At 35.7% G+C, this 20,051-nt stretch overlaps 1 protein-coding gene across 2 annotated transcripts in view; it reads left to right on the forward strand.

Moving 5' to 3' along the window:
- LOC130233579 (IQ motif and SEC7 domain-containing protein 2) overlaps positions 1–20,051 on the forward strand; it is a 120,684-nt gene that overhangs the window by 87,847 nt on the left and 12,786 nt on the right. For both annotated transcript variants that reach the window (XM_056463691.1, XM_056463692.1), the window contains exons 2-9: positions 8,870–9,155; positions 11,177–11,377; positions 11,479–11,649; positions 14,919–15,976; positions 17,138–17,299; positions 17,440–17,562; positions 17,642–17,808; positions 19,783–19,922. In XM_056463691.1, coding sequence (XP_056319666.1) covers positions 8,870–9,155; positions 11,177–11,377; positions 11,479–11,649; positions 14,919–15,976; positions 17,138–17,299; positions 17,440–17,562; positions 17,642–17,808; positions 19,783–19,922 — 2,308 coding nt within the window. The remainder of the gene's footprint in view (positions 1–8,869; positions 9,156–11,176; positions 11,378–11,478; positions 11,650–14,918; positions 15,977–17,137; positions 17,300–17,439; positions 17,563–17,641; positions 17,809–19,782; positions 19,923–20,051) is intronic.

A 20,051-nucleotide genomic window follows, 5' to 3' on the forward strand; every position in this document is an offset into this window, starting at 1 on the left:
CTTTATTATTGGTTTTACAGAGCAAGCTGAAGCTGTACTCATGTCTGGCAAGTCCCGTGTGTTTGGGTTAAATTACTCCTATTATTATGAGTATTATGTATTCACAAATCTGTTTTAATTGACCCATAGTGTAGTTGGATATTGTGATGTGCTTTGTTTTATCAAATTTAGAATTAAAATTTGTGTACTATCTGTGTTTTAATATAATATGCAAATGTATCATAAATTATAGTGTTCGGTTTGCCATTTCAGGTGCATCCAGCACGTACTGTATGTCAGGTAATATCCCAGAACCGCATGTTGAATGATTTCTTTAACAGGTTAAAATAACACTGCCAAACACACATTACAGTCCGAGTGACACTTTGAATTAACAGCCGTTCACTGACTCGCTCGCAAATATTCCTTTCTGTCAGCATCTGCCCACGGGCGCCTTCATGAAAATCCACACATGCATCAACAAATGCGCATGTTTCTCTCTCAGTGCACTGTAACCTTCAGAAAGTGTTCCTCCTTATCTGCTTTTGTGATGTATTTTAATAAATCCTACAACTTTCATTGTCTCCTAAATGAATAGATGTATTTAATTTAATTGTGTTCATGTTGTTTTAAACCTATGTGCATGTCTGTTTGACATCATGGCCTTTTCTATTCAGTATAATGACAATGTCTGTATATATTTAAGTTATGCATACTCATTATTCATTCATACTCTTTCCTTTTTTAGCTGTTTGTTAATCTGCTAAGCCTTACACATGATGGAGCTGCTCGATTGCCGTGTCCACAAATTAACGGAATAAAAACAAGGGGAGAAATTAGTACAACACAACTGTGATTTACCTAAATTAAAAAAAACAAAATGAATTAGTACAGCATGGGCAGGATTTAATATAACTGAATGAACAAATCAATCAAACATGGTCACGATTCAGTTGAGTGAATGAATTAATAAATCATTGAATAAATTCTTATTCTGTGGCCACAGTAATTTCATGTCATTTTGACAAATCTGACATCTTGTAGCCAGTTTCATCACTATTTAGTGTTGTTCGTGATCATGTTCATGAATGCATCTTAAGATCAGGAATAAATGGGGCTACTGAGTCTATTGTGCAATTCGAGTTCAGAATCATTTAGACCACTTCTGTGAATTAGATCAATTGATTTATTGAATAAATTAAGATTTCTGACGTGATTTGATATCTTGGAGTTTCTGTAGCTGAGATTGTCACTGGTAAATGTTTGTTTATATATTTTTTTATTTTACTTAACCTCTTTAGGCCCAAGGTGTATTTACATGCATTTTTTATTTCTCTTTGCTATTTCGGCTTATTAGAACCTAATTAGAATGAAAACTGAAGTATCATCTTTTTATACAATGTACTTTAAGAGCAAAACAATGTCCATATGTTTCATGAATTTTTTTTAATGCATATTTAACATAGAATTTTTTTTAACTTGCTTTGACTATCAGAGAGTAAAAACATTTTTTTCCCCATTTTGGACAGTGGAAAATAGTGTTTGGGACATTTCATATGCTGCAAAACAGTTGACACTGTATGTCTGTAACAAAATATAAAACATTCAAAGTATTTTAAATAGCCACTTAAGAGCTAAAACGTGCTGTCCACATATGTTAAGCCCTAGGAGGATATATGTCTGTTTGAATTATTATAATTACACATCTTAATGTAAATGCTGGGAGCTATTGTTTGAAAACTGGACACTGCGTTCAAAAGGCATCAGTTATTAGGAATGTTCGATTTTAGGTGGATAAAAAGATTTGTGGCGTTACAAAGCGGTGCAGACACCACTATGTAGCAATTTTTGCATATAATATGTTTTTGATCCTTATCTGGTTCTTCGAATCCAAACTGGTCCAAACAATGGAATTGCGTTAAATGCCACCCGATAACACACAGATGGCTTGTCGAGATGGTATAGGATGAGAGAGTTCAGGCGTTAGGAAAGTGCACCATTCAGAACACAGCCAAATATAACTTAAAAAACGGAATATGATTAATTAATTTTCATCAGATTACATCGTTTTTGTGATCATTCATTCATTCATTCATTCATTGTTTTCGGCTGAGTCCCTTTATTCATCAGGGGTCGCCACTGCGGAATGAACCACCAACATATCCAGCATATGTTTTACGCAGCAGATGCCCTTCCAGCTGCAACCCATCACTGGGAAACACCCATACACACCAATTCACACACATGCACTACGGACAATTTTAGCTTACCCGGACAATTTTACTTATCAGTTTGACAGTAAAACAAATTCTAGTAAGTATCCAGCATGTGTTTTCAGATGGAGCAGCATTTACTAAACAAGGTCGAAGTTCATTCACAAGCCACACAAAATTTAGTTCAAAATCAATTTTGGTTTATCTGGACGATAATGTCTAGATAAACAGTCTGTGATAATGACAGCTGTTTGCGTAGCTACTCAGTGAACTAACTTTGTGTGTTGAATGCTGCTACATCTGAAAGCATGTCAAAATACCACATATAACAAACTCACTTAATGTCAGTCAAGTGTTTAAATAAATCCTTCTGTGGGATTATTCCCCAGTGGAGTGTTTATTTCGCTCGTTGAATCAATGAAAGCAGTTCAAACCACTGTTTATCCAGTAACCACTATGGGGACTTTCTTGGTTTCTTCTTTGTGAGAATTTGAAGTTTTTACAAGAACTTTTTTTTTTTTTTAAAAACACGAGAAACATTAGAGAATAGAAAAAGAATTAAATATCTTTTAAACTATTATTATTATAAATTGTAACCTGAAATTAATCTATCTAAGTCATGTTTTTACGGTGTCTAATCTGGCCTAATGGATCATTCAAACAGTAATATAAAAATATATATTGACTATGATAATTACTTAAGAAGCAATTGACTGTTATGGTAGAGAAAATAAAGGAACTAAGAGGAGTATTCAACAATATCTGCTATTAAAATGTTTGCTATATGTTGGCGCGATAGTGGTTAAAGTGCAACAGCATTCCTAGAGTTCCAAGTTTGAATCTTGTCTTGTGGACCTTTCCTGATCCTGTCACCCTCTTTCTTCCATTTCTGCTATAATATTGTTGTTTTCATGTGCGAGCATGACACCATAAAATCAATAAATAATTCAATAAAGGGTGACAAATGTGTCTTCCATGAGTTTATTTTATCAAAGTTCATGGTTCTAGTTAAGAATCATACAAGTGCAGTGTTTCAGCATGATTGCAAATTAATTTAAAACCGCTCATTTAATAATTCCAATGTCAGTCATTTAAAGTTAGTTCTCCCAAAACTAAATAATCTGTCATCATTTATACTCACCCTTCACATAGTCCTTACCTGTTTGACTATCTATGCTACAAATCAGCTTCAAAGATTCTTAATACATTTGCAGAAATTTGATCATATTTACCTTTTCTGGCAAAAGGACACCTCTCCTAATATACAAAATGTTCTGACCTGTCATGAGATGATGTACACTCTACTGTATATTACACTATAAATATACTATTTTGACACAGTAGTTCACAGCCTGTGACATTGTACCTTCTAAATCACAGTCTACCGTGCAGTAACTTGCTGTGTCTACACTTTTCCGCAAAAAGTAATGATCAATAAAAAAGTCCTCATTTTAAGTAAAGTAGCTGATATCCATTAATCTGTGCTGTCTCTCTGTCACATTTCCAACCGTGAAACAAACAATGGCCCAGTTCAGTGCTGGCATCTTGTGGACAAACTTAAGTAAAAATGTTTCAATATATTGTATGTATGGTAATAAAAATGCACACACTTGTGCAGTAAACAATGTTTAAAAACATTTAAAAACATTGTTTAAAAACAATTACAAATTAATGCTATTACTAATTATTTAAAATGCAGTCCATTGATGCTTTTAATTCTACTTCCACTTCTACACTACTTCTACTTCCCTCTTCTCTAATTTCAATCATACCCGTCAACCTTCCCGTTTTTTCCAGGATTGTCCTGTATTTTACAATTCTAGTCCAGTATCATCAAAGGTATTTTCAAGAATTGTCTATCTTTCTATGAAGGGTGGCAATAAACATTTTGCAATAACAATAAACAACCAAAGGGTCGATCCTCCCTATATGCAAACCGAACCACCAGGAAGCGCCCCTGCTCTTAAATTTGAATCTGTTCTATGCTTTCGTTTTAATTATCCACGAAAACACTTTGAAATAAATATAAAAATGGCATGATTTTTTTCCTTTCCGTTACAGGCACCGTTGCCTCGCCTACGCACTCTTTTGAACAATCAGTTCATCAGTAGCGGTGTGTGACTGTCCGACGCGACACTGTTTCTCAAACGGATTCTCTACACGCAATTTAAAGCAAAAGTGTGCGCTGGGTTTTAGGTGAATGTTTGAACAGCCATATACAGTAGGTGACACTTTAATATGAGCATTACTGCCGCTCCTTGTACAGGCGCTTCTCTAAAGGAGTAAGAACGTGTTTTTTAGGTATGACTGCAGTTTGCGACTATGCCGCCAGGGGGCACATAGGGACTGGATGCGAATGGACAGAAATAGCCTATACAGTAGCTGTAAATACTCTGCTACTTCTAAATGAAGATAAACAATAAAACAAAGCATTATAATTCCTTCATTAATCATTAAAAACTTGTTAATAAGCTTTATTATCATTGTAAACTTGTTAAGTGCAATGAGGATTCATTTTGGAAATAGGATTAAAGAAATTAAAGACAACTAAAATGAAAGTACAAGCATAAATACAAATAAGTAGGCCTAAATAAATAAATAAAGCAGTGTTTTAGCCTAAATATAGAGAGATGTAGTGTTATTTTAAAGTGATAGGACTAAGTCAATAAATAAGCTTTTTCATTTACGTTTTCATTTACAGTTTGAATTTACATTTTCGTTGTTGATTATATTTTACTGTCTCTTTTTATGTCTCAATTACTGTACATAAGTAATAAATGAATAATTAAATAGGCATAATAATTTATTTAAAGACATTACCAGTGAAACACTGAGAAACAGTCTGGTGCTATTTTTATATAGGTCACACTTAATAATAATAATAATACTAATAAAAACAACAACATCCAAACATGTTGATCTTGGTGGGTTTTCTTTTAAACACAACAAATTTTGCCTAAATGGGCATAAAAAGCTAGGAAATAAGTTTTCATTTTAAAGTGACACCTCTGTTATTTAATGTAATCAAATGAAAAATCTAAATGAGAGATTCATTCGCTGCTCTTTAATCAGAATGTTTAATCCCTTATTTTCACATCCCAATGTTGACAGGGATGATTTCAGTTGACAACTTGGGCATATAAAGGGAAAGTTCACCAGATATGAAAATTTACCTTACACATTACAGGTTTTCATCTTCTTTCTTCCAAAAATCACCCTTTGTGTTCAGCAATATAAAAAACTTTTGAAAGCTTTATAACGATTTGGGGGTTAGTAAACAGTGAGTCGATTTTCATTTTTGAGTGAACTATCCCTTTAAGAGCCTCTGTGCACACGGTTAGGGTTGCACACGGTTAAGTGCACACGGTAAGGGTTGCAAGATATTGTAAAAATCTAGCATTGCGATATTTCTTTATTTTGCGATATATATTGTGATGTGAATATAATTTCACCAGATAACTTGAATATCTTTATTTGGAAAGAACTGAAATTCTTAGATAGGTTGAGATGATTCTGCAGTGGGAGTATACATTTCCCCCATCATATTTTCATTGTGATCTGTGCTATTTGCAGTACATTTCTGTATTTGCATGTGTTGTGAGTATTTTCATGCACATGTTTAGTCAGTGATTGAATTAATGTTTACTATTTGCATCTCCATAGAATCTAATAAACAATCTATAAATTCCCTCAACACATTTTGGATGTGGTCTGTGCTGTTTGCAGTGCGTTTCTCTATTTGCATGTGTTGTGAGTATTTTCATGCACGTGTTTAGTCAATGATTGATGAACTGATGTTAACTATTTACATCTCCATAAGATCTAATAAACAATCTATAAACATTTTGGGGTGCTCTGACACATTTTCATTGTTGTCTGTGCTATTTGCAGTGCGTTTCTCTATTTGAATATGTTATGAGTATTTTCATGCATAACTGTCTATAAATACAATTGAGAGAAAGATACAACAAAAATAAAGTGTTTTATCGTTTCCAGAGTCTAACGGTATTTAAGTACAATAATTGAATGATAAAAATACAAATAATTCAATAATATGAATCATTGTTAAAATCACAAGTTGTACCATTTCTTATACCTGAATGCTTTTAAAATCATTATGGAATTCCAGGCATCAAACACACATGCAAATGATGAAGTATCTATTGTGAATGATTACATTGTGATATCGATTCTGAAACGATATGTTGTACAGGCCTATTACCGGTTATGTTGGCACAGGGTTTTGGTACATAACCCTAACTAAAGGTAATTCAGCCCACACAAGGGGACATTTTCTCCAATCTGACCCTCAAGCAAAAATGAGTCTAACACCCCTGGTCTATATGATAGTGAGCTGACTCAGGAATGACGTGATGTGTTTACGCATGTACCTTTCTTTGACTTGCCGCAGGAAGTAACGACAGTGCGGTTTGCGCACACCCACGTGCACTATGTGACCGAGATCCTCCAGCTGCATATGCATCATGAAAGACACACACACTCACATAAATATATGCTCATATCTACAGTAAAGTCACTCATGCTGATCACGGCAGGATTGCACGACTGGACTGCTCGGCACTATTCCCGAACACACACACACATACACAAATACACATCCTGATGGGCAGGAGAGAAAGTTTGAAGGACATAAATGCAATGTGTGTGATTGAGAGAGAGAGAGCTGTACTTCTGTGTTGCTTTCCCTGGAACATTACAGTATATTGCAAAGCTTTATGCTGCATATAAACGAAACACTGAATGTTACAGTGTGCAGTGGTGTGTTATTTCACTTGGTTGCCTTTTAGCTGATTGTTTTGAAGCTTTGCTGTTGCTGGCAAAACTCAGCTGTTGCCATGTTGGTAGTTACCAATCCCCTTGTGTGAAGAGATTTGCTGTGTGCAGAAACAAAGAGGTTGTGTGTGTGTTTGTGTTTTGTTACTGTACTGCTGCACATTGGGTGCTTCAGTAATTGACAGATCGTCGATGCAGTCATCAGGAAACCCACCAGCATGATTCAGCTGATCCCAGAGCAGCTTTAATACTAACACACACACACACTTCCTATCAGAGCACTGCAGGCATGTGTGAGTTTGTGTTGAGTTTCTTAGCCATGCGCTTTCATCGAAAGACTAAACTGCCAAACAGAGCACACGCCTATATGTGAGTAAATCGCTGAAAATAAAAGTTGCATTTTTTTTACTTTGTCTTTATGGTTGTACTTTTATATGATTACTAATATTGTTTATTAACATGAAATATAGGGTTAAGTGTTGGTTTATGGTTATTTTATTGTAATTATGCATGCTGTTATTTCCAGCAATGCTGATTGACCAACTGTATTTCTGTCTCTAAACTGAAAGGATTAAGGGCAAAATGCAAATTGTGACACAAACTAAAAATAAAACTATATGTAAAGTGAATAGTAAAAATAGCCTTTTATATAGAATTATATTATTATATATATTTTTGTTTGTGCTTTTTTGACTAAAAAAAAAATCTACAATAGACCACATCAATTAATAATTAAAAACATGCATTATTGTCATGTTTAATGATAATAATAATAATAATAAATAAATAAAATAATTATTGTTGCCAATTTTAGGTATTAAATCAAAACTGTATGTTTTGCGGAGGTCTTTTTAAATTAATAAACTGTTAGTTAAAGTTAAAACTAAAATCAATATTTATTAAAGATAATCAATATTGTTTATTTAAGTTGTGCTTTTTGGGCTGCAAAATAAAAACTAAAACAATAAACTACATTAGATGAAAGTAATATAAACTATATGTATTATTATTAAACTTGATTATATAATTAATAAAAAATGGTCAAATTAAAAATGGTTGCTTATATCCATTATTTCGTATCACAATAAAATAATCGATACTGCCAAAAATAATTTATTTCTATCATTAAAGTTGTTGTGATTTATACAAATATTTTGTACTGACCATTGTTATTGAGTTTAACTGAAAAGGGAATATCTGTTAAACACTGGTCAAACCGGTTTAATCTTTCTTTAGAAAATAGGCTAAAGAAGTAAAACATTATACCTAAAGAATACAAAGACAAATATATGGCATGCCATGTAATGTGATTATTTAGCAGATTTCTTTAAAAAAGCAATGGTTTCCTTTAGCAATAGTGACAACAGGACGTGAGTCAACAATACTGTACACATGCTTTAGGGAAAGAGGGATATGATACTGAAGGCAGACTTACCTTTATACTCCTTTTCCTGCTTTCCTGCTTCTCACTTTCTCTCTGAGTCATCATCAGATGACTCAGGTCTTATCATTTTTGATGCCTGGCTTTTCTCGCTGACGGTTTGCAACACATGCCACTGTTTCTCTCTCTCCTTCTCTCTCTCTTTCTCTCTTTCTTTCTTTCTCTCTAAGCTTCATGTCCTCTCTCTGTTCCTCTTTCACACTCCCTCCATCTTCTCTTGTTCCTCCCTCGTCCTCCTGCATTCCGGCCAGATGGCGAAGTTCTGGCTGGGCTGCATATGGGCATTTGAAATGCTAATGTTGGTTAGTGTGCTAATATGTTTGTCTACACTAATCAGTTGCAATGCCAAGATTACAGACTGGTTTTAGTCTCACTTGTCAACCGATGAGACTGTTTCTGGCAGTTGTTGACCTCGAGCTCTGTGTGTTTTTGTTGTTTTCAGTGTGGAGGGAGATTCTCAGTGTCCGGACACAACTAGCTTTTCTGACAGCACTTGCAGTCAGGGCCCATACCTGGGCAACTCGGATCGCTACGGGAACATTCGAAACATTCCCGGCCCTCAGGGGCCTCCTGTGGGCACTGCAAGCCCAGCGAGCCTGGCCTGGGCACAACGGAGCCGCCACCAGCCCGCCAGCCTGGCACTCCGCAAGCAGGAGGAGGAGGAGAGCAAGCGCTGCAAAGCGCTCTCTGACAGCTATGAGCTCTCCACGGACCTGCAGGACAAGAAGGTGTGGATGAGTGTCACACACATACTAGTAACACCAGTAATCCTTATGGCCCATGGCTGTGTATTTGTGCCACCTTTCAAATATGGACCATGGTTAAGAGTTAATCCCAAAAATGTATAATTTTTTTCATAGTCAAACAAAGAGCCTTTCAAAGAATTCTTGATTGGATGGTTTATGTGGATGTCAATTCAATTCAATTCAATTCACCTTTATTTGTATAGCGCTTATACAATGTAGATTGTGTCAAAGCAGCTTCACATAAAAGGTCACAGTAAATAGGAACAGTGTAGTTCAGTTTGTAGTGTTTAAGTTCAGTTCAGTTGAGCTCAGTTCAGTGTGGTTTAATAATCACTACTGAGAGTCCAAATATTGAAAGGCAGTGCTCGACACATGCACACTAGAAAGATTCATCCTTATATGTTGACTGGGTTTTTTTCTTGTCTTGAGCAAAACCAATGTCTTTGTACTCTTTTTTTTATTTATTTATTTATTTATTTATTTATTTATTTATTTATTTATTTATTTATTTATTTATTTATTTATTTATTTATTTATTATATATTTTTTTTATTAACAACTGTTTGAGTTTTTTTAAGGGTTTTTTTTCCGGGAACAATAATATAAAACTAACAAACAACAAAAAAAAAACAAGTGCAAATTTAGAACCGACTCCCACCCATCTTATCCCTGGTAGACTTCCAAAGATGAATAAATAAAAATAAGCAAAGCAATAAAATAATTTTACAAAGAAAATTTACAAAGATTTTGAAAAAAGGATGACACAACATCAAAAGCTGAATGCCACATACTGCCAGTTTTCACATTAGCTCCATGTATACGAGAAGGTTACAGTTCCATCGAGAGAATGAATGTCCAACAAATACACAGTCCAGGTTCGTTTGTCCATTGTGTGAGGAGGATTCCAACGGTTGACAAATAGTTTTTTTGCTGCTGTGAGTCTTTGTACTCTTTTAAAATAGTTGCATGAGCCTTTTAAACCTCTCATACAAGCTATTTTTACAAGCTTTCATATTTCAACAGCTCAAGCCAATGTGCTCCTTGTGAACAAAAAAGGGTGCCAAAAAAGATGTTTTAGATAATGAAATTGGCATCATGCATCTTGTTCACCTATACTTTGGGCTTAAAAGTTTTGACTCAAATTTTAAAGTGTATTGGAAATTGGAAATACTATGCATGTTAAGAATCTCAGAATGGTACAATTGGCTTGATTTTACACTAATACCACACAATATTTTCATTTTAAGCAGTTGAGTCTGTTAAATTGTTCAAAGGATTTTAAAAGGGATTTTGGGAACCCCCATGCACAATACAGCATTAAATCAGATGGTCATACCATGGTGCTTTTACTTTATGTATTCTAAGAAACCGAATGTACAGTATACCAGTGTCACACACTGAAATGTATCAAGAAGTTTAACATCATTTAAAAAATTCTCTAAAAACATACTATATTTTAAAGTCATTAATAAAAGGAAACCCTCAGATGTGAAATGCTGTTTACTTTGCTGAAGTGTTTTGTGCTTAATTAGTGTTTATCAGATCTCTCAGTGGCACAAACAGCCCATAGGAACATCAAGTTATCACAGTGTATTTGTGTTTTAATGTGCATGGAGGCCATCTTACAGGCTAGAAACTGCAGTCACGCCTCAAATGTGCATAATGTCTTCCTGTAATACTAATGTGAAGCCAAACCACCACCATCTCACATTATGAAAGATGAGATTGCCGTAATGATCCAGAGCGTGCGCTTATGTTTTTGCATTATTACTAAAGATATCTGCATGGTGGAATTATCTAGGAGTGGAGGAGAGACCTGCGATTTAAAAAAAAAAATCTACAGAAACACTGCTGATATCTGTCTTCTATCACTAAAAAATCAGATCTTACATTGTGGTTCACAGTTTCTGGATATAAATACTTTATCAATTCTAAAAACAAACAATAAACAGTGCTAATTAACACATGCTCTCTCTTCTGTCATCCATCTTTTTCCTTATCAGGTGGAGATGCTGGAGAGGAAGTATGGTGGATACTTCCTGAGCAGACGAGCGGCTCGCACCATACAGACAGCCTTTCGACAGTATCGCATGAACAAAAACTTTCAGCTGCTGCGCAGTTCTGCCTCAGAAAGCCGAATGACTCGCCGGATCATCTTGTCAAACATGCGTTCACAGTACTCCTTTGATGAGCGACAGCCACAGGCAAATATAACAGTAGATTGGTTAAAAGCGGAACATTCAGCTTGTCTGTCTGATGTTCATTCGGTTTAACTTGATTTTTGTTGATATTTTCTTATGCTCAGGTTCAGCCCCAGACACCCCAGCAGCAGCAAGGTCGATATACCAGCCATCACACTTCAGGCACAGCTGGCCAGACAGGAAGTACAAACACACAGCAGGAGACGGACTCACCTGCACACTGTCCTTCAGACAGAGAGGAGTACTCACATGCAGATGATGCCTTCAACAAACAGGTGAAACACAACAGAAACTGGCCAGTTTCGGGTCATTTCAATACACATACTGTAGTGCTTCCCACAGATTTGAAATATACTTGTGGTAGTAGCCGGATTGAAACACATCTTTTACCCACAGCACATAAATAGTAAACTATATGCGACAAATAAAACATAATTAAATTTTTTTAAACACTATTTTTATTATTATCCTTTTTAAACTTTTTCTTTTCAATGTGTTAAAGTTAAAAAAAAGACAAAAAGGGGTTGAAAAAAAAAATCCACTATTTCTCTTTTATGCTATTCAAGAGCCATGTGCACCCACTGACAGGTACAATCTGCTTCTCTCTATCTCGCATTCAAGTTCAGGTTGCTTTATAGGCATAACATTTTGTACAGTACTGCCAAAGCATTTTAGATGTATAAAATATGTAATATATTGACATCATCAAATTAATAAAAGATACAGCAAATGAGAAATAAATGACAGAAAAAAATGATTAAAAACAGATAAAATCTCTAAAAATAAGAATAAAACAAAGATTAAAACATGTATATCATTTAAATGAGACAAATTAGTTAATTACCCATTATCAATAGTGTACAAATATTGTGCAGCCAATTTAGATGTAATTTCGTCCTCTCTGAGTGTTTAGTAAAGTTTTTCTGAGTCGTTTAGATTAAAGAATTAATTATTTAATGTCTCTCTCGCTTTCACGGCTGAGCGCATACAATTAAAAACGAAACAAACTTTGAAAATGAAAACAAAACCAAATCCCGGACATTTTAGTAGATTTCTGATCTCTGTGGGTCTGCAGACCAAGTGAGTGTTGACAGTTCTCAGTAAAGGAGAGAAGATATTCCACTACTTAAGTGATCACGGATGTTTGTTTATATTGGGCGGATACAAAAAGTCTAAACAGATGATAATAATAGTAAAAATAAATGTGTCATTAAATATACTTGGGTGGCTGTTAATATTCCTGGGCGGCCCACCCAAATAAAGTCTATATGTGGGAAACACTGTACTGTATGTGAATTTCGAGTAGGTTTCATCTTTCTGTGGGAGTTTTTTCATGTTGCTAGGAACATATGGATGCTTGTCAGTCACAGTAGATGTTTTTAACAAACTGGCTAATTGGACTGACAATCTCTTTGTAGACTAAACTGGACTTATTAGCTAAAAGTCCCATTTTCAGGGCCTTTTATAAAAAATTGCATGCATAAATATGAATGGATATGATTATGGTGATCTGGTTACTGATAGGATTTTCTTAAAGAATCATTTTTTCCAGCAAAAATGCATTAAGTTTGATCTAAAGTGACAGTGAAGACATTGCTTTAAAAAAGGTTCTCATTTACATGCTGTTCTTTTGAACTTTCTCTTCTGAAATATACATCACTGTTCACTAAAATTCCACTAAATTATTAGGAGCTAAAATTAAGAATTTTTTAGAATGCAAATAGGCATGTGATGATAACCATTTTCAAGGTATACTGCGGTTTGGAAAAGTCAAGGTTTTATACGTTGCTGCGGTATTCATTCATTCATTCATTTTCTTTTCGGCTTAGTTCCTTTATTAATCTGGGGTCGCCACAGTGGAATGAACTGCCAACTTATCCAGCATATGCTTTACGCAGTGGATGCCCTTCCAGCCTCAACCCAACACTGGGAAACATCGATTCACACTCATTCACACACATACACTATGGACAATTTAGCTTACCCAATTCACCTATACCACATGTCTTTGGACTTGTGGGGGAAACCGGAGCACCCGGAGGAAACCCACGCGAATAAGGAAAGAACATGCAAACTCCACACAGAAATGCTAACTGACCCAACAGAGGCTCGAACCAGCAACCTTCTTGCTGTGAGGCGATTGTGCTACCCCCTGCATCACCGCCTTGCCCCGTTCCTACGGTATATGTAAGATAATTTTTGAAACATTTTTAGGACAACAGTATCTCCAACCGAAAAGATATCCAAAGATGGAGTTTTAAATTGTAAAGAAGTCTGTGTTTTTGAAACTAAAGAAGACAGCAGAAGTCTATGATTCATTTGAATTATTTAACCTGATATGTTTACGGCTCCAAAATATTTTAAATGTTTCTCAAAATAAAATATATTGGCTGCGTCCAAAATCACCTACTACTCAGTAGGTACAGCATGTAAGTTTGAATTTATTACTCGACCGATAAAAAAGTATGTTCTATACAGTATGAATGTGAGTAGTATGAATGAGCTCAGATGTACCACGGATGATATTTTGTCATCATCACATGACAGACCCGATTTACTTCCATTCATGAATTCTCTCGCGGTGCATCATGGGATAGCTTAGCGTCCATCATATGCACACTTCAGAATCTCGCCGGTAGTAATAGATCATTTGGGTATTTCTCACATACTGTTTTTCGAATTCTGTGAATTTGAACACACTACTCAGCTCACATACTGTTTTTAGCGTACTATATAGTATGGAAGTATGTTATTTGGGATGCAGCCATTGTGTACAAAATCTAAAAAAAAGTTCTTGTTTTTACCAAGACATTTAAAAAGAATATTTTTAGAACAGTGATCACAATACTGTGAAACAGTGATATATTTATCCAGGGTTATCGTACCATCAGAATCTTAAACCTGCCCATGCCTAGCTGCAAAATCAGCATATGAGAAATATTTCTGAATCATGGATGATGCTGAACATTTCGTCATCACATGAAGAAATGACATTTTCATTCTTGACATGGAATAAATTGGTAACACTTTGGAATAATGGTCCATTAGTTAATGTTAATTATGTATTTATTAACAATAACCAAGTATGTATAATCTTGTAAAGTATTTATTAATCATAGTTTAGCATTTACTAATGCATTATTAAAATCAAAAGTTGTGCTTGTTAACATAAGTTAATTCACTGGGAGTTAAACTTAACGAATGTTATTGAACTTAAATAACATTAAACAACATCAAAAAAGTGAATAAATAGCATAATGAATGTATTACTAATTGTTAGTAAATACTTTAACTAATGGACCATTATTTAAAGTGTTACCAATAAATTAAACAGTCATTATATGAAAAGAAAACAGTTAATTATACTGAAACAGTTGTTTTAAATTGTAAACATTTTGCAGCATTAAGTTTTTACTCTATTTTGATAAATGCAGCCTTGTTGAGCGTAACAGATGGTTTTCAAAATACAGAAATAAATCGTACTCACGTAGTCGTACCCTGACATTTAGCAGCAACGTAAACATACATGTCCTTCTGCTCTCAGGTGACGTCTTTAGCTGACTCTATGGACGACACTCTGACATGTCAGTCGAGCCGAGGAGATTCTCAGGACGGTGGTGAAGGAGCCAGGGAGGAGAGTGTGGATTTCGGCGAATGTGTTTGGAGCAACAAACCTACCTCTCGCAGGGGTGTGGTAGGGGAGCAGGAGCGCCTGGGCGTCATGCATGAGGACAGCACAGCCACCTCATACAGCGACGTCACGCTTTACATGGACGACGGCATGCCGTGCTCTCCACTCTCCATCGAGCGGGTTCCCTCCAGCACAGACACAGAGTACTGGGGCGTCAGCAGTGGAGTCGGAGGCCGTGAAGACAGCCGGGACACGGAAGGCGGAGGGAGCACTAACAGCCGACGGAGCACTCCGTGCACTGAATGCAGAGATTTCCGCTTGCGTGGATCACATCTCCCTGTTCTGACTATAGAGCCGCCCAGTGACAGCTCCGTAGACATGAGCGACCGATCAGATCGAGGCTCCCTCAGCAGACAGTTGCTTTATGAACAGGAGCCGACGGCGGGCGGGTCACCTCAAGGGACCCTAAAACACAACCCTGCACCTCGCACACCCAATCCTTGTGCGGCACAGGGCCAGACGCGACCCACAGGACGCCCAATCCCATCCCCTCTGCCTACACACTTACCACACCACGCTATGATGCATCACCATCACCATCCGCACCTTCACCATCCACTGCACCACCACCCTCTGCCACACATGCATCACCCCTACCCAGATCCAACGTCCCCCTCACCCACTCAGCCTCCGCTCACGCCCCTTTCATCCTCATCCTCTGCACCCCTACCCGCTTCCGGCATGGAGCAATCGGATGGGGATAACGACTCCCTGAACTCCACCACCAACTCCAACGAGACCATCAACTGCAGCTCGGGCTCTTCATCCAGGGACAGTCTGAGGGAACCATTGCCCCCTCTAGGAAAACAGACATATCAGAGGGAGAGCAGGCACAGCTGGGATTCGCCTGCTTTTAATAATGATGTGGTACAGAGAAGGCATTACCGCATTGGGCTCAACCTCTTCAACAAGTAAGACATTGATGAGTTATGGGATTGAGATTGTGCTGCATCATGTGATGTTTTGAGTTGATTTTAAATAGTGAATCTGTTTATACAGAATATCTTCTTTTTATTTTAATAACTTTTTACAAACATGCAATGTTTTTATTGTTATTATTATACATATTTTAATAAAATGAGGTTTCCTCCGGTCTTAAAAATTCAGCGTTTCAAAATTTAAAGCTTTAACGGATAGAAAATGAAAGTTCTGTCATCATTTATTCACCATTCTTCTATTGAGCGCAAAAGTTTTAAAGATATTTTGAAAAATGTTGGAAATGGGCAATTACCGTCTTCCATAGTATTTGTTTTTCCTATTTTGGATGTCGGTGGTTTGCAGTTTCCAACATCAAAATATCTTCAAAAGAAGAAATAAGAGAAAAAAGAAAATTATAAAATTATAAAGCTTTTAGTCAATGTGTCTCATGCATATTAAACTAAAGTTCTCTACCCTATTATTGTGTGTAAACTGCATGTACAAATTATTTATTTATTTATTTCCTAAATAAAACAAATGAAAACAGAAAAAACTGAGAGAGAAAACATAAATTTGAAAAAAAAAAAACATTTTAAAAGGCCTTGTGAACTTATATATGTCAACTGCCCTCTTGCTGATTTTTGTCCCTTATGGTTTATCACACATTTCTTTTTTGACTTTGTAACATTGATATGAGAATCTCAGATATATCAGATTTATTTATGATTTATCTTAACCTCTTTTTTGACTTTTTTTGACTGTTAAAAATCACAGACAATTTATGGTGGTACAGTGCTAATTTAACATGTGCCTATACTAAAAATCATAATGAAAAGAAAGTATTTTATGATGACAGATTGACAGTTGATTGAAGTGTTGTTATTCTTTTAGCACCATGATAACATTAGCAGAGTGATTTAGAAAACTGTTTCTGATGAGAAAATGAAACTAAGCAGTCAAATGGATTTAGGATCTAATGGTGGAAATTAGTGCAAGGCAAGGTGGAAACCTCATGGGTATATACATTAGCCTACCCTCAAGCTATATTCAGTATTTATTTTTTCATTTTTATATAATTTGGTCACAGGTTTACTGATATGAAAATTCTGTCTTATTATCCTCTTTGTTTCTGTCTTAATCTCTTTTTTTTCCAGGAAACCAGAAAAGGGCATCCAGTATTTGATAGAGAGAGGTTTTGTATCAGACACACCTGTGGGCATCGCACGCTTTATCCTAGAGAGGAAAGGCCTAAGCAGACAGATGATCGGCGAGTTTCTGGGAAACCGACAGAAACAGTTTAACAAGGATGTGTTGGAGTAAGTAATGATGTAGCATCCATATGCTGCTCACACCAGCCTGGAGGCAAAAAGCAGAAGCCAGACACTGGCTAAAAAAATCAACAGAAACATGCTGGCAATTAAATTCATTTATCTTTCTTTCTGTTCATCTTCCTCAGCTGTGTGTTGGACGAGATGGATTTCTCTGGCATGGATTTGGACGATGCCTTGAGGAAGTTTCAGGCTCAGATTAAGGTTCAGGGTGAAGCCCAAAAGGTGGAGAGATTGGTAGAGGCCTTCAGGTAGCCTTTGCTTTCATCTGTGCACTTTTCTCTGCATTTGAAAGTTCCACATGAGTATAGCCTTCTTTCTGTCTCGCAGCCAGAGATACTGCGTGTGCAACCCTGCGCTTGTCCGTCAGTTTCAGAACCCAGACACAATCTTCATCCTGGCATTTGCTATTATCCTCCTCAACACAGACATGTACAGCCCCAACGTCAAAGCTGAGAGGAAGATGAAGCTGGAGGATTTTATCAAGAACCTTAGAGGTAATCCTATCTAAAATGCCTTTTCTAGAAAATATGACTAGTCATGCTGTGAAATTGTATTTTTGAAAATGGAAAAACTAAACAAAATGCAAAAAAACAAAGTCAAATTTTTTGAATTTCATTCACAGATCATTTTAAATAGTCTATTGGTGATATATACAGTTGAAGTCAGAATTATTAGCCCTTTTTTAAATATTTCCTAAATGATGTTTGACAGAGCAAGGAAATTTTCACAGTATGTCTGATATTTTTTCTTCTGGAGAAACTCTTTTTTGTTTTATTTCGGCTAGAATAAAATCAGTTTAAATTTTTTTTATGAACCATTTTAAGGTCAAAATTAGCCCTTTTAAGCTATATTTTTTTTGATAGTCTACAGAACAAACCATCGTTATTCAATAACTTTCCTAATTACCCTAACCTGCCTAGTTAACCTAATTAACCTAGTTAAACCTGTAAATGTCACTTTAAGCTGTATAGAATGTCTTAAAAATATCCAGTAAAATATTATTTACTGTCATCATGGCAAAGATAAAATAAATCTTAAAAGTTATTCTAAAAATCTTAAAAGTCTTCAAAAAGTTATTAGAAATGAGTTATTGAAACGCATTATGTTTAGAAATGTGTTGAAAAAATCTTCTCTCTGTTAAACAGAGTTTGGGGAAAAAATAAACAGGGGAGCTAATAATTCAGGGGGCTAATAATTCTGACTTAAATTGTATGTTTACAGGGTGATTCAAAAAGAATACCAATACTTTCAGGTTGATGTAACTCGAGTGTCTGGAGGGGGTCATATTCAACATCTATGAACTTGTTTTCTACTGAAATAATCTTTAAGTACTCTTCACATTGATTATTTACCCATCATGTTTCTTTGATTAAATATTTTTTTTTAGGTTTTCAAGTTTGTGGTATTCTTTTTGAATCACCCTGAATAAATATTTGCAAATATTAAAATTTCACTTAAACAAATCCAGAACAGACAGAAAAATGTGAAAAGTGTCACTCTTTATAAACAATATTTATTATGAATGTGAAGTTACATACATTTATTTAAAGCAAAACAGAATTTAGTAGTTTATGTGAAGTATACTATACAAATGCTTACATGTCTCTTTACAGATGACATCAGTCTAGATGTGTACACGTGTGTTAATTGCATAATAAAAGTCACTTTGGTAAGAAGCTGTAGAGCGTTTCATATTCATATCATATGCAGAGGGATTATTCTAACTATTTCACTAAGTGCTTTTTATACACCAAATACTAATAGCAATTAGAGGCTGTTTATACTAAGTGCTTTAGCAGTATTTACTTAGCATTATGCTATTTACACTAAGATCAAATAATAATTTTTTTATTTACATTGTACCACAAAAAAAAACATTTGCAGTAATTTTTAGGTGCTATTTATGGTTAATGGAAGTAGTGGGAAATATTTGCAGCTCAGTATTAAGGCTACGTTATACATTATACAACAATACCTAATTCAATGTTAATGAGAAAATGAATGAATGAATGATTGAATCAAATGTATGCTGCCTAATTGGGACAATAAACTCCCTACACCTACCCCTAACCCTAAACAATTTCTTATAGAATATCTACTGGGTGTTTTATTAGTGGTTTTAGAATATTTTATACTTTTTATTTAAGATAAATGTCTTCGCTATGTGTTATGTTATGAGGAAAAAGGCATAAAAATTTGGCATAAAAAAAACCCCAGTCTCAGGGCAGTTGCATGAAAATTCCCCAGTACTACGTGCCTCGGGGTGACATGTTTGTTATTTTGATTGATGATGCCAAGCACTGGTGGTCAGAGGCAGTGCAAATAGACTCTGCCACTTGCACAAATAGTGAATAGACACTCCAGTTAAAATAACCTGACTTGTATTCTGAAAAATGTGGTAAATCAGATGGCTGTTTCCCAATAAAACACTATACAGCCGTCTCACATTCTGTTCTCCTCATCAACAGGAGTGGATAATGGACAGGACATTCCCAGGGATTTGTTAGTGGGCATCTACCAGCGCATTCAGAAATGGGAACTCAGGACAAATGATGACCATGTGTCTCAGGTGCAGGCTGTGGAGAGGGTCATAGTTGGAAAGAAGCCCGTAAGTCATACTATGTCTGTCAGGCTTGTGCAAGAAACCACATATTCCCGTTTAGAGGAAAACTTGATCTTGTTTATTTGTGTGCTTTAGCGTGAGACAAGCCAAGTTTTATTCTGATATCCCCTATGT

The sequence above is a fragment of the Danio aesculapii genome, chromosome 8, assembly GCF_903798145.1.
Source record: "Danio aesculapii chromosome 8, fDanAes4.1, whole genome shotgun sequence".
Lineage (NCBI taxonomy): Eukaryota > Metazoa > Chordata > Actinopteri > Cypriniformes > Danionidae > Danio > Danio aesculapii.